The following is a 13,432-nucleotide window of genomic DNA, read 5'->3' on the forward strand; positions in this document are numbered from 1 at the left end:
ATCAATGTTATCATCGCTCTTTTCTTGTTGGTGGCAGGGGAACAAATAGCATTACTAATCCAGTTCTGTCCAAATGATGATATGTCTTTGTGGGTAATCTTGGTTTCCTGTAGCAGGATTAGATCAGCTTTAAGTTTATAAAGATAGTTCTCAATTTTCTCACGCTTAACTGGATGACTGAGTCCCGCAACATTTAGGGTGATCAATTTTAGATTGTCATCAAGTCATGTTGCACGAGTATATACGGTTATGTAGCATCTGAGTGGAGGGAGCAAAGTGATCCTACAATGAGGTTGGCCATGTTAGTTACAGATCTTAAGAGCCAACCACAATGTCCGTAATAGCAGACTTTTGGGATGTAATCAAATCGTTGTTGTCCCTAAAAGGGTGTGAATGGAAGCGATTTGTCGCCGAAGATTAGGCATCACCAAGAAAGAGAGATGGAATGTCAAGCCATGTGACTGGCCAAGTGTAAAAGGAAAAATACATGTGTAACTGAATGCAAACAGAAAAGAAAGGAGCCCACAACATAAACGCCCACCCTCCCCCCTAACCACACACCCATCCACCCTTAACACTAAATGCAAGGGAGACAACAGCGGGGTGATAACCCGAACACCACTGAATTGCAGTAAACAGTCAGAACAAATGACCAATCACCAGGCCTACGACACGGAAGAGAATACTAATTAGAATGACTTTGGCACTAAATGTAATATGTCTCAATTTCTGAACAAGGAAAGGTAACCTGGTGCGTATGGTTGGTTCTTTATTTTGTCTCAACAACAGGTGTCTGTTTGTTGGCCAACGTAGAACATGCCACTGAGGGCAATTAACAGGTGGACATGAGGTGACTATGGGATCATGTGAGAATGTCATGATGAGGCAGAGGAGTATAGGGGAAGACCTGGGCGCTGTTAGGTAAATATACAGTTGTAGCAGGACCAGGAATATCTCAACCCAATAACAATGAAACATTTGTGTAGAAAAACAGTTGTCATTCTGTATCAAATACCATGTAACACAAGTACCATACAGCAAACAGTAAACAACTAGCAGCAATGATCCTGTAGTGCAGTAATAACACCTGCACAAGACATAAATTGTGTAAGTCACATAGAAATGTATCTGTTGTGACAGCAAGAGAAGCGCAGGCACCAGCTAAGAAGGATTGTAGCATATCTTATAGACGCAAGTTAAAGTGACAGTGGAAACGTCTCATAACCTCAACTTATTGGAAGACATTTGATAGGTATGCATTAAAAAACTATACCTTTCATCTATGAATGTTTGCAGATCTCCTTGTTTGGTGAAGATGTGGTATTTCTCATTGGCATAGCCTTTAAATTTTGCACGTGAAGGAGAACTGAAGAGTTGATTTCTTAAGTTTAGGTCTAAGAGCTAAAAAACTTTTTCTGACCTCCACTGTTGGCTTGGGGTAGTCTTGCAAGATGAATATTTTGTGTCCATTCCACAGAATGTGATTGTTTCTGCACATCTGATTTTGAATTAACTCTGTGTGCTGGTATTTTAAAGAACGGCAGGCAATCTGGTGCGTGATGTAACTGTTGAGGGGTTTGAACAAGCGGACAAGGTGTGCCCTTTCTAGTTCAAAGTCTTTTTTAAAGGGTATGCCTGTCATTTTCGGATCCATCTCTCCAAAAAGGTAATGCAAGAGTCTGATGAGTCTTTTGATCCTTTAGGCACTCCAAAAATATGTATGTTCCCCCTGCGATTTCTATCTTCCAGTTCAGCCATGTCTCTTTGTAAGGTCTTAGTTGAGACTTGAAGTTTCTGCATGTATTAGCTTGAGACAGCAGTTGTATTATCCAATGTGCTGATTCACGCTTCTACATAGGTCACTTTGGTGTTAATAGTATTGATGTCTGCTCTAATTGCACAAACTTCCTGTTGCATCATAACTGTGTTGGCCTTAGTGGATTTAGCCAGATCATGTACTTCAGCTAGTTTTTTTAAGGATCATTCCCATGGTGTTAGTTATGTCTGTTTTCCGCGTGACTGCCGAGACAGGCAACGTGGGTTACATTTTGGAGCAATTGTGGCTTTTTTTAATATATTTTTCAGTCATGGTTGTGCTACAGTAAAGACGGTTTGGGGTACACGCCAGTCTGTCTAAAGATAAGGGCTCAGATCACGGGCACTATTTCTCTGCTCTGTTTTTTTTCAGTTGAACGCTATTAACTTTGGTTGTAAATGAAATTCCTGGATGCCCTTGGTTTTCCCAAAACCGGATCTGTTGTTTGCGTCACATGCGGTGTCGTACGACCACAGCAGACCTTGGCAGTGGGAGCAGCAGAGTCAAGCCGCAATCACTGCACCGTCCAAGCTGTGTCCCCCAGCACTAACCCATTCTTGCTTCCTCAGCAACTGCACTCTGGATATGTACAAAATAATATGAAACATTGTCTCAAACAGTAACTCATAGAATTATGCTCTTTGCACACCTGCATCACAACTTCCAGCAGCAATACTTCAAACTGATACATTTGGTACATGATGGAGAGCTTAATTCACAATACATACTTTCTAAAACAATCATCCTTTTTACATCCTAGCATTCTGTGCTACATGGAATGTAAGAGATGACTTGCAGTGGTTTACTGATTTGGGGGGGGGAGACAAGCAGGTGCAAGACAATCAGAACACCAGAAACTGCATACATTTTAAATAAATGGTGTCCCATGCGAAAATGTGGTATAACTGTTCTACATTACTAATCAGACACTTGAACATTTAATACAATTATTTCAAGTGCAACATCATTAATTCTTCAGTTACAACTATAGGTAACATTAAAATTATTAATTTGCATAAAGTCAACTAAAAATGCGCATGAGAAAACACTTTAACATAGACTTAAGACTCAAAGTGCAGCAAACGTAGTTACTGGAACAAATGTATTTACAAGGTAAACATACACACAAATGAACAATTAACCATACGGATGAGTACCATACGTCAACATCAGCCAACCACGTTGAAAAAAGGTCCAATCCATCTAGTCGTAAATCTGTAAAATACCAACTTTAAATGGCTTTGAAATATTAATATTGGTTTCCCTGCCGTCTGTAAAGACCCTTAATGGGTGCATTAGGGGTATCCCGAGGTCATGAGAGGAGCTTGCAAATGACGCTAAATATTGGGCTATTGTCGGGCGTGTCACGGCTGGATTTCTGGAATCGAGGGAAGGCGCCTGAGCGAGAACCCAGAAGTTCCGCTTTTGTCACGATAATAAGGTTCCATCCTACGCTGGACGTCAACAGGGTCAGAATTCAGGACACCTACCAATACCCTGCCGAAAACACGGCCATAGCACTCCCGCTCTTCAAGTCCGGACATGAAAGGAATGGGAAGGGCTCTGTATTTCAACGGGGTAGGGCTCCCAAGCCAGATGGCACCGATGAACCGCCCCCCGCCGCAAATCCAGGCGGCCCCGCTGCGACCGCGGCTGGGACAGTGCACGCAGAACACAACTAGTATAGTATTAGCCAGAAGGAGGCGTGCTCGCGACAGACTGGAAGTGCGCGCGCTGGTTCCAGGCAGCCACAGTGTGGCCTGGCGCGCGCCACCTCCTGGGCCGTGTCGCGCGCAGGGCAGTGCTCGCCGTGGGTCTCGCCCCCTTTTCCTCTTCCGTTTGGAAGGCTCCGCTCTTAGCAGTGCCCCCCGCCCCGTTTGTGCGCTGCGGTGCCAGTTTCCTACCGCTGGAGGCCTGCAAACGCCGCTGCCTGCGATGTCGGTGGAGGGCGGCGGGGATGCACCCCCGGGCTGGGGTAAGCTGCCGGCGTTGCAGCCACTCTCGCCACCCTCTTCCCCAGCGGGAGATGATCCTGTCGGTCCTTCCCCTGAAGCCGGGCCCGCCTTCCCACCGCTGCCTCCTCCACCCGGAGCGTCAGGAGCTGCAGAAGAGCCTGACTCCCTAGACGGGCCGGAGTACGAGGAGGAAGAGGTGGAGATTCCGCTGACCGCTCCGGCGCCCAACCAGTAAGTACCGACCCGTGGATATGTCCGATCTCCCGGTGCATTTGTTCCTCCTACATCCCGGCCTTTGGACGGGAACATGCATGTCTGTTTCAGCACCGCGGAGCTGCCGGAGCACATGGGCTTTCTGTGGACAACGTAAACAGCTTCTTCTGGAATTAGCTAGCTTTCTAGAAGTGTTGGCGAGAAAAGGGTGTAAAGCCCTTTGTGTCCCAGGGTCGGCCCGATCCTGTCTGAACTTAGGGCAGAGATCTCGTCTAGTCCCAATACTATCGATAAAGGAGTACCCGCTAATATACCACCGTGCAAGGTTTAATGTATGCGGTGATCTGTGGTGTATATGCAGCCTCTCCAGCGAGCTGTCACTGTCAGAGCTCATCGCGGGCTGTGGGGTGGAGAGCAGTGATTGACGGTGCACTCTGGGACAGAGAAGCAGTATGCAGAGTACTGGTGAACAGACAGCAGGTGTCCAAGTCCGAACGTCTTCTATGCCGCGCAGTTATGGAACGATCGTTCTTATGTACATTTAGTGAAGATGCTTACTAAGTTGCACAGTGTGTAGGAAAACATTGGGTGGTCTCATTTATGTGAAACTAATTTTCAGGGCGATAATACTCGAGTCAAGATCGTTTAGATTTAGAGTAATCAAATTCGCGAAGTTCGTTGTTCTCAGAATGGAACAACGCTTTTCTTTTTCTACCGTAAAAGTTTGCAGGAATTACAGGCAATATTGTTGCTCCAAAGCCGAGAACTTTTGCTGAGAATTGAAAGCGACAGCGTACCGCACACCTTCACTAAGGGGTCACGAGTTCTATAAACTATTTCCCCCCGTTACCATTTTTATTTGAGTTTTATGTATACCGACAAACCTTTTCTTGTTACCTCCCACCAATACCTTATTGGTAATACGCAACGCGTCACCTTTTTCCTAAAAAGTATAGTGATCTGTGATCCTGTGGGCATCTAAAAATGTCCCTATTCTGGCTGTCCATTTCATTTTCCGACTGTCCATGTGTTCGACAAATTATAAGCAACAAGCTCATTGTTTTTGTTTGTTTATAGAATGTGCTTTGGTTTTTATAGTTTGCCATATTTTTACACCACTCTAAATTATTTTAGTTTTTAGATTGTGAAAAGCAGATCTTGACGAGATATTTAATTGCGTTTTTTTGTTTTTGTTTTTGGAAAGAAAGGGGTGCATCGTTGTATAACTAGTGAGCTATGCATGCTAAACTGAATTGCATACCTGCCTCTATTTACACACAGCCAGGGTGATCCCTTAAGTGATGGAGAGATCTGTTCTCACCAGGAGCTTTTGATCACTTTGCGTTCTTGATCACTTTGCAACCTCCCACATTTTGATGGTACTGAGTGTGAGAAAGTATCCTCTTACTAGCATGGTTACCCCCATTTTTGGACTGTTTGTCAGTGTATTTCGACTGTGTCATTGGGATCCTGGTAGTCAGGACCCCAGTGCTTATAGTTTGTGGCCTACAAATCAGTATGTTTCACTGTTTTTGTCAGTATGCTTGACTGTGTCACTGGAGTCCTATTAATCCGATCTCCAGCGCTTATGCTCTCTCTGGTTCCAAATTTGTACTTACGTACTGGTAACCCAGTATTCCACTCCAAATTGGCATACTGGGCCTCTTGTAAGTCCCTAGTATATGGTACCTAGGTACTCAGGGCATTGGGGTTACAGGAGATCCTTATGGGCTGCAGCATTTATTTTGCCACACATAAGGACCTCATACAAACACTTCTTCAGGACTGCCATTGCAGCCTGAGTGAAATAGTGTAAGCACTATTTCACAGCCATTTGCACTGCACCAGGTCACTTATAAGTCAACTATATGTCTAACCTTCAGACCCTGAAGGCTAGGTGCTTAGTACCTGTGTGTGAGGGCACCCCTGCACTAGCAGAGGCGCCCCCACATTAGCCAGGCCCATTTTCTCAGACTTCTTGAGTGCGTGGACGCCATTATAAGTGTGCACTATATATAGGTCAACACCTATATATAGCTTCACAGTGGTAACTCCGAATATGGCCATGTGAGGTGCCTAACAACTGGGAATTGTACCCTAATAATGATTCCAGTATTGGTTGACAATCCCATGCACCCTGGGGGCTTCACCGTGGCCCCCCCAGTACTGTCATACCAGCCTTCTGATGCTTTCAGTGGAGCCCCAGCTTCTGCCACCTCACAGAAGGGCTTCTACCCTCCTGGGGCTTGAGCAGCTCAATCCCAGGAAGGCTGAACAATGCATTTCCTTTAGGAGAGGGGTGTTACATCCTCTCCCTTTGGAAATAGGTGTTACAGGCATGGGAAGGGGTATCCTCCCAGAGCCTCTGGAAATGCTTTGAAGGGCACAGATGGTGCCCTCCTTGCATAATCAAGTCTACAGCGGTTCAGGGACCCCTTCTCCCCTGCTCTGGCACGAAACTGGACAAAGGAAAGGGGAGTGACCACTCCCCTGTCCATCACCACCCCAGGGGTGGTACCCAGAGCTACTCCAGAGTGTCTGTGCGTTCTGCCATCTTGTTTTCAGGGAACTCCGGGAGCATCTGAGTGGCCAGTGCCAGCAGGTGATGTCAGAGACCCGTTCTGATGGGTCCATATCTGGTTAGGTAGCCAATCCCCCTCTGAGTGCCATTTAGGGTCTCTCCTCTGGGTGTTTCTTCAGATTTGGATTGCAAGACTCCAGCAGGAATCTTCTGCATCCTTTACTTGATCTTCTACTGACGGATCAACCGCTGACTGCTCCAGTAACTCTACAAAACTGCAACACAGAAGCAAAGACGATTTCCGCGACCTTGTAACTTCAGCTCCTGCCAGCAACTGCAACAGTTTCCAGGTTGTGCCTACTCTGAGGACTGCCTGTCTTCATCCTGCACCAGAAGAACCGAAGGAATCTCCTGTGGAGTGACAGTCCTTTCCCTGATTCAGCAGCCACCTCTCTGCAGCGACAACCGGTACTCTGGGTTCCCTCTCCCGACGATGAGCGTGGATACTAGAACACAGGTGGTGGACTAAAGTGACCTTGACTGTCCAAAGGTCCAGCTATCTAAATTTGGTGGAGGTAAGAGCTTTCCTATCCGTGCCAGACAGTACCCCTGTCCACAGTGTTTTTTGCAGCTCCTAGGGCTTCTGTGCACTTTTCCAAGAATTCCTTTGTGCACATCCTAGCCCAGGTCCCCAGCGATGTTCAGCTCCTTGAGTTGTTCGGCGGGGTGGGATCCCTCTGTGTAGTGCTGCGATGACCGCCATTTGCTACTCCTTTGTCCCTGTGCTGTGGGACTACTGTGCACGCTGCCTGGTCTTCTGATGGCTCTCTGAGTTGCTGAGAGCCCCCTCTGTCTCCCCTTCCTGGGTAGAATCGACCTGGTCCTTCCTGGGCCCGGGCAGCGCCATTTTTCACGAAAAACGAGTTTTGCATTTACCAAGGCTTGTTGGAATTCAGCGGCGCAAACCAGACTGCATTCATCCATCCGGCATGGGACATCTTCTGCACATACCAGGAACCCGCATCTATCTTCTTTGGTGCAGTACTGACTTTGTCTTCTCACCAGTGGTTCTCCTTGTGCACCTTCACCCGGGTTAGCAGGGGCTCCCGTTCTCCCTGGACTCTTCAGTGCTTCTTGGACTTGGTCCCCTTCTTCCACATGTCTTCAGGTCCAGGAATCCATCATTGGTGTCTTGCGGTCTCTTCTGGTTCTTGCACTGTCTTCTACCACAACTTATAGTGTGTTTTAGGAAACTTGCTGTGTTTTTACTTTTGCTTTCCTGGGATCTGAGGTGGGGTATTTTACTTACCTTTTGGTGTTTTTTTACACTCCCAGCGCCCCTCTACACACTATACTTGCCTAGGTGCGATACCAAATTTCACATTCCACTATTTTAGTATATGGTTTGGGTTCCCCCCAGGCCCATTGCAACCTATGGTGATTTTCACTAGTTGCACAATTTTCTGACTGTTTCCTTACCTGTTATTGGTTACTAGTGTATATATTGTGTAATTTACTTACCTCCTAAGGGAGTATAGTCTCCAAAGTATTTTTGGCCTTGTGTCACTAAAATAAAGTACCTTTATTTTTGGTAACACTGAGTATTGTCTTTCTTGTGTTTAAGTACTGTTTGAATACAGTGGTATTACAAGAGCTTTGTATGTTTCCTAGTTCAGCCTTGGCTGCTCTGCCTACAGCTACTTCTAGACAGCCTGCCGTCTAGACACTGAATGCATTTCACTAATAAGGAAAACCTGGACTTGGTATAAGGTGTGGTACCCTCTACAAAGAAGGTTAGCTTTCTACACTGGGGTGTTTTCATCAAAAAGCACGGTAGTCCAAATTAGGTGTTTTGGCTTGGATCAGCTTGCAAAGAATCAGAAAAGTTGCTGTTTGAATTTACTGTACAGCATCACAACATAGAAGGATTTTCATCTTGTTAGAAAGCTTCACTATAACACACAGAGCTTTTCCAACACGGGCCATTGCAATGCAAGCTTCTTCCTCACAGTGGGTACAGCACAGCCTGAAGTGCAAGCATCTCAAGCATCTCAGACATGTCAGTTACAGTCAGACAGGCATGTCAGACACCCACACACCAGGTACAATACACACACAGGGGTTTTGGAACTATGAATGGCATTACAAAATCCAATACTGATCATGGACAGGTGGAAGACAAGCGTACAGCAATAGGGTGCTTTATCACCTAACTTTGGAAGAGTCTTTTGCCTAGGTATTGTCCCCAAGATGACTTTCGTCACCGGGTTCTGTCCCGGTGCCCTTTCAGTGATTAGTGTCTCAGCAGTTTTAAGTTTGGCTAACCATCTTGCCACCTATTATTGCTTCACTGCCAAATAATAGCACTTAAAATCCTTGGCGAACGGCTTCCTTTGGTGATTGGGAGCATCAATTTGGACATAGCAACTCTTCTGTCTCCTGCTTATATCTGACCCAGAGTTTAGTAGAAAACTCCTTGAAGAATTGTCTTTGCAATTTCACAAGTATATTGACCAACTAATGTAAAAGGCATGGTAGAACAGTCATCTTTGTTACAGCGACCTGCCTCATGTCAGTGAGTAGGACACACCAAGTAATTGACATCAAGCACAGATCTACCTTTTGTGGTTACTTTATGTGGTGTTCCCATTGTGCCAGTTACTTGGACACTTACGTTTTTAAACGACAGTATTAGGCGTGCCTGTTCAAATCCGTGCCTCAGTGGGAACATAAAACATTTGTTCTAATTTCTTTAAAGGCGTGATATTCAGCTAAATGTAACAAATATGCACATAGACTTCGTTAGTCAAGGATCATCAAGGTACAACAAAATATCTGCTTATAAAAATACATTGTTTCATGCCTCCGACAGTAAATCTGCATTCAGTCAACCACTCTGTACCTGCCAAACCAGGACTTCCATTCCAGAGTAGTCAGTAATGGTGCCAATTTTGGTGAGTGCCTCACTTCCCAACTATACAATATTTCCCAGCCTGTTCAAATACTGACCTGGGTTGCATGCAATCCAATGTATGTCCTGTGATGCCACTTAGGACATGAATGAGCTGTCCGGAATGCTATTACTATAAATGTTTCCCTACACTTCTAGAACAGCTTAATTGCTTGTCAGTGTTTCTTATATCCTCAAAGTCGGTAGAGGAAATTAGCCTACATGACATATCAGTAGATGGTCTAGCAATTACAATGGCACACACCAATTCAGAGCCCAGCATGTTATAAAATAATGTATGAATTCTTCACAATATTCACAATTGCATTATACTTTGTTCGGCATTCATTATCCTCTTAACAAGTACCAGTGTGTCTGTATTTGAGTAAACAAAAGTGTAGTCAATCTCTACACTTTGAGGGACCAGCGTCCCATCTTCAGAAGAATATTATGTATAACAGACACTAGAAGACAAACTCGAACATATGACCTGAAGGAAACGACCTACTTTTTTAGTCGCTTCCAAATTTAATGGTAGTATTGCAGATCTAATTTATTTACTGCTGTACTTAATTCACATATCTGTCAACACCTAAGTCAGTATCTTTGTCATGCTTAATTGCAAAATAAAAAAAAAAAGCAATTCAGACGCAAAGTTTGTGTTCACCTCGATTTTTTTTTTGTTTTGTTTTTAAATTCAACCATAAAATCATCTACAGTATCCAGTTGATAGTAATAAATTACACACAATAAAGATCATATATCAAAATACTTCTGCTAGTATAGTTCATGACACTAAGTAGCACTCAAGCCAGTCAATCGAAGCCTTTTATTTATTTATTTTGAAGTTCGTAAGTTTACAGTGTTACTGTTTCTGCTTGGTCTGTGACACCGGCATCTATGAACGTCTTTATTATAATTAAATTAATTGGTATGTCTTTTATAACTTTGTGATAGTTTGTTTAACCGACTGTACTACTAGTCTACTGGCACCGTCGATATTTATTCATTTTTGTTTATCATCATTTCTAATCTGTCTTCCAGTTCTGTCACCCTCATGGTTTATAGTCCTCCATCTGGATCGTTTTTGTGTAACAAAAATGTTAACTGTTCTTTTACAACAACCCGCCCACAAGCAACTGATTTATTCATTATTTTTGGTATTTGTTACAGTTGGAATTCAATCCACGATAATTCCATGTATTTTTTTTCTGTATTTCACCTCCTCGATTTACACACTACAGTACAGCGTTACAATTTTATTTGGTTCACATTATGTTCCATATTGAAACAATTTATGACCATTGTACTCCTTGCTATGCTGACATTTAAGAGCTATGTTACATTTGATGTTAAGCAAGCGGCACAATGGCCTGAGTGAATCTTATTTCCCCGAGATAGGATGTTATGTCTGTGTGTGTATATATGAGATGGGATGTTGTGTGTGTGTGTGTGTGTGTGTGTGTGTGTGAATATATATATATATATATATATATATATATATATATATATATATATATATACATATACTATATATACTATTTATGACTTGATTGTTTTGTGCACATAGTAAGCAAGGAATAGTTTCATTCAATGTTAAATAACCTGTGATTAAACATTTTAAATACTCCATCCATGCTAATGGCTGTTGAAGATTTTTCTTCTGTGTCTATACAAACATTCTTTTTAAATTAGCTAGCTGAGATAACCATCATTTTGTAGAATATTCAGTGTTTATGCCTAATAACAGTAATGAAACACCTTCTCGAAAATGGTAAAATAAATTTACTCTGTATCTTGTCATCTTTTTTTATTGCACTTTGTAGCACTTCCTGTTTCATATTTCATATTTTAATTTTTTTTCTCTTCGGGGGTTACCCAATTTTTTGACACATTTCTTCTCTTACCTTGTGCAGTTTCCTATTCAATACTCTTCTTTTTAATCTTGGTAGGTGGCTGTATGGTGGTCCGTTAGAGTTTTAGAGTGAAAACTAGTCACATGAAATATGCTGTACATGGTTGTAGGTTTAGTATCTATTTCTGTGGTAAGTTCCAGGTCATCGCCACCAATGCAATGGTTCCCAACCTTTTGACTCCTGACTCCTGAGGATCCCCGCTGAATCACTGCTGGAAGCCGGGGACCCGCAAGCAACCTGTACAATTAAAATTTCAAAGATGAAACTGTAATTCGCAAAAAATACACAAACGAGTGCACACCAAACATATACTCAAATTACTAAAGATATAATAATTGTATTTTGAAAAAATATGCAAAAATCAAAAAATGTTAATGTCAAGGTTGACACTGTATCTCAGCGACTAACTTTTCAATGTTTAGTTTTATTTAGAGAAGCTGAATTCTCAGGTCAGCTTCTACATTTCCCAAGCGATTTCTGTTTTTATATGTTTGTTACAGAAGATCTGAGAAAGCCTTATCACATAAATATGTGGTGGGGTAAGGACGTAAAACTATAAGGGCCTCTCATCTCTCCACAGCCTATCACATGTAATTCATTTTCTTTATAGCACCTCTCATACCATTGTAGGGTGTCGGAGCACTTTACATGAGACTACAAGGTGGAGGATTCACATGTTATACATACTGTTAGGCATTTTTTTAAGAGTGCTTGGTCTCAGGATTCAGAACATAACATCGTGGTTAGTGTTGACTTTTAATAATAAGAATATATTTCTGCTCAAGCAAACGTTTTTTTGGCAGCATAAGAAAAATGAAAGACGGGGGTGAAAAAACATAACTTTCTAATTTATGCCATGCAGTTTGTATGCAGCTCTTTGGCAGCTCATAGCTCAGATTACGATTGTAAGTTATGAACTGCACAGTAACAAAAGAATCTCTAACAAAAGCAGTAACCCACTGTGCTATGCACATAAATCACTGTTCTTTGTATAAAACACGCTCTTTGCAGCAGGCATATTAACCATCTGCACTAACTTAAATAAGTCAAAACTGCCTCTACACAAAACTCCCATCCCTCTCCAGCAGGTACATTAATCACCAGAGTTATCTTGGTGTGTTTATTTTTGCCTGAAAGCTGATGGATGTACAAGAAACTTTACAGTGCTTTTAAAACTGCTGCACAAAGATAGTAAAAGTTATAAAAACATGCACATGCTTCTGTCGTGGGGCCTCAGCTGGAGAAATGCCTTCCTGCTGGACCAGGCCTGCGGGCCCCCTGGGATTGTGTCACAGACCCCTAGATGGCCACAGACCACAGGTTGGGAATTGCTGCATAAAATGTTAACTAAGTTATTCATTTGATAAAATAGGTTTTTCATCAGTTTGAAGAATAACGATATTGGCCGTGTTTGGGCCATGTATTTGCCTATAAAAACGTGAGTATGTTGTAAATAGAAGTTACCTTCAAACCTAAAATAAAAGTGATATAATCAATAGGAGACTTTTCAATAGAAAAATCAATTTCTCTTCAAAACACTGGCAATGAAGAATTATTTCTTTTACTCCCGGTTTTTCCTCTTTTTATATGGATTGTTTTCATACAGGCTAACCGATTTAACCACATCCCACATGGACAGTACCTATTCTTCAGAATATTTAACATACATCTTGTAGTTTAGCATATTTCTAAAATCCTTAATGAGCGTAAGAATATATTTCAAAATGTTTTTAAACATTTGTCAAGATATTTTGCAAGTGGTATAGAAAGAGATAAAATAGGTCTTGCTCAACCTGTATTACATCTGTAAAGAATTAATCTATCAGTGATCCACGCTATGATACCAAAGTCAGAAAAGTAAATTTTTTTATTTTGTCCATGATGCAGTAACAAGATTTCAGCCTCCTTATTCCAACCCGATGGCTCATCTTTTAGGATTCATGAACTCCAATATTTGTTGAATGTGCACAATGTACAGGACCATGCACAATGAACAATGTGCACGATGTCTGATTATAGCACTGGAAGTCATTTTGAACAATGCTTGTATTTTTGTGGACT

The 13,432-nt window shown here is 42.5% G+C and overlaps 1 protein-coding gene and 1 long non-coding RNA gene across 2 annotated transcripts in view; one reads left to right on the top strand and one right to left on the bottom strand.

Annotated features, from left to right (window-relative positions):
• LOC138285216 (uncharacterized) overlaps positions 1 to 3,507 on the bottom strand; it is a 56,037-nt gene extending 52,530 nt beyond the window's left edge. Inside the window, exon 1 of the long non-coding RNA XR_011201542.1 lies at positions 3,307 to 3,507. This is a non-coding gene — a long non-coding RNA (uncharacterized lncRNA). The remainder of the gene's footprint in view (positions 1 to 3,306) is intronic.
• A 9-nt stretch (positions 3,508 to 3,516) lies between these two features.
• The window catches only part of RASA1 (RAS p21 protein activator 1), a 700,806-nt gene continuing 690,890 nt past the window's right edge, over positions 3,517 to 13,432 (top strand). Inside the window, exon 1 of the mRNA XM_069224876.1 lies at positions 3,517 to 4,002. Within this exon, the coding sequence (XP_069080977.1) occupies positions 3,752 to 4,002 (251 nt within the window). The 5' untranslated portion in view covers positions 3,517 to 3,751. The remainder of the gene's footprint in view (positions 4,003 to 13,432) is intronic.

The sequence above is a fragment of the Pleurodeles waltl genome, chromosome 1_1 (assembly GCF_031143425.1).
Source record: "Pleurodeles waltl isolate 20211129_DDA chromosome 1_1, aPleWal1.hap1.20221129, whole genome shotgun sequence".
NCBI lineage: Eukaryota > Metazoa > Chordata > Amphibia > Caudata > Salamandridae > Pleurodeles > Pleurodeles waltl.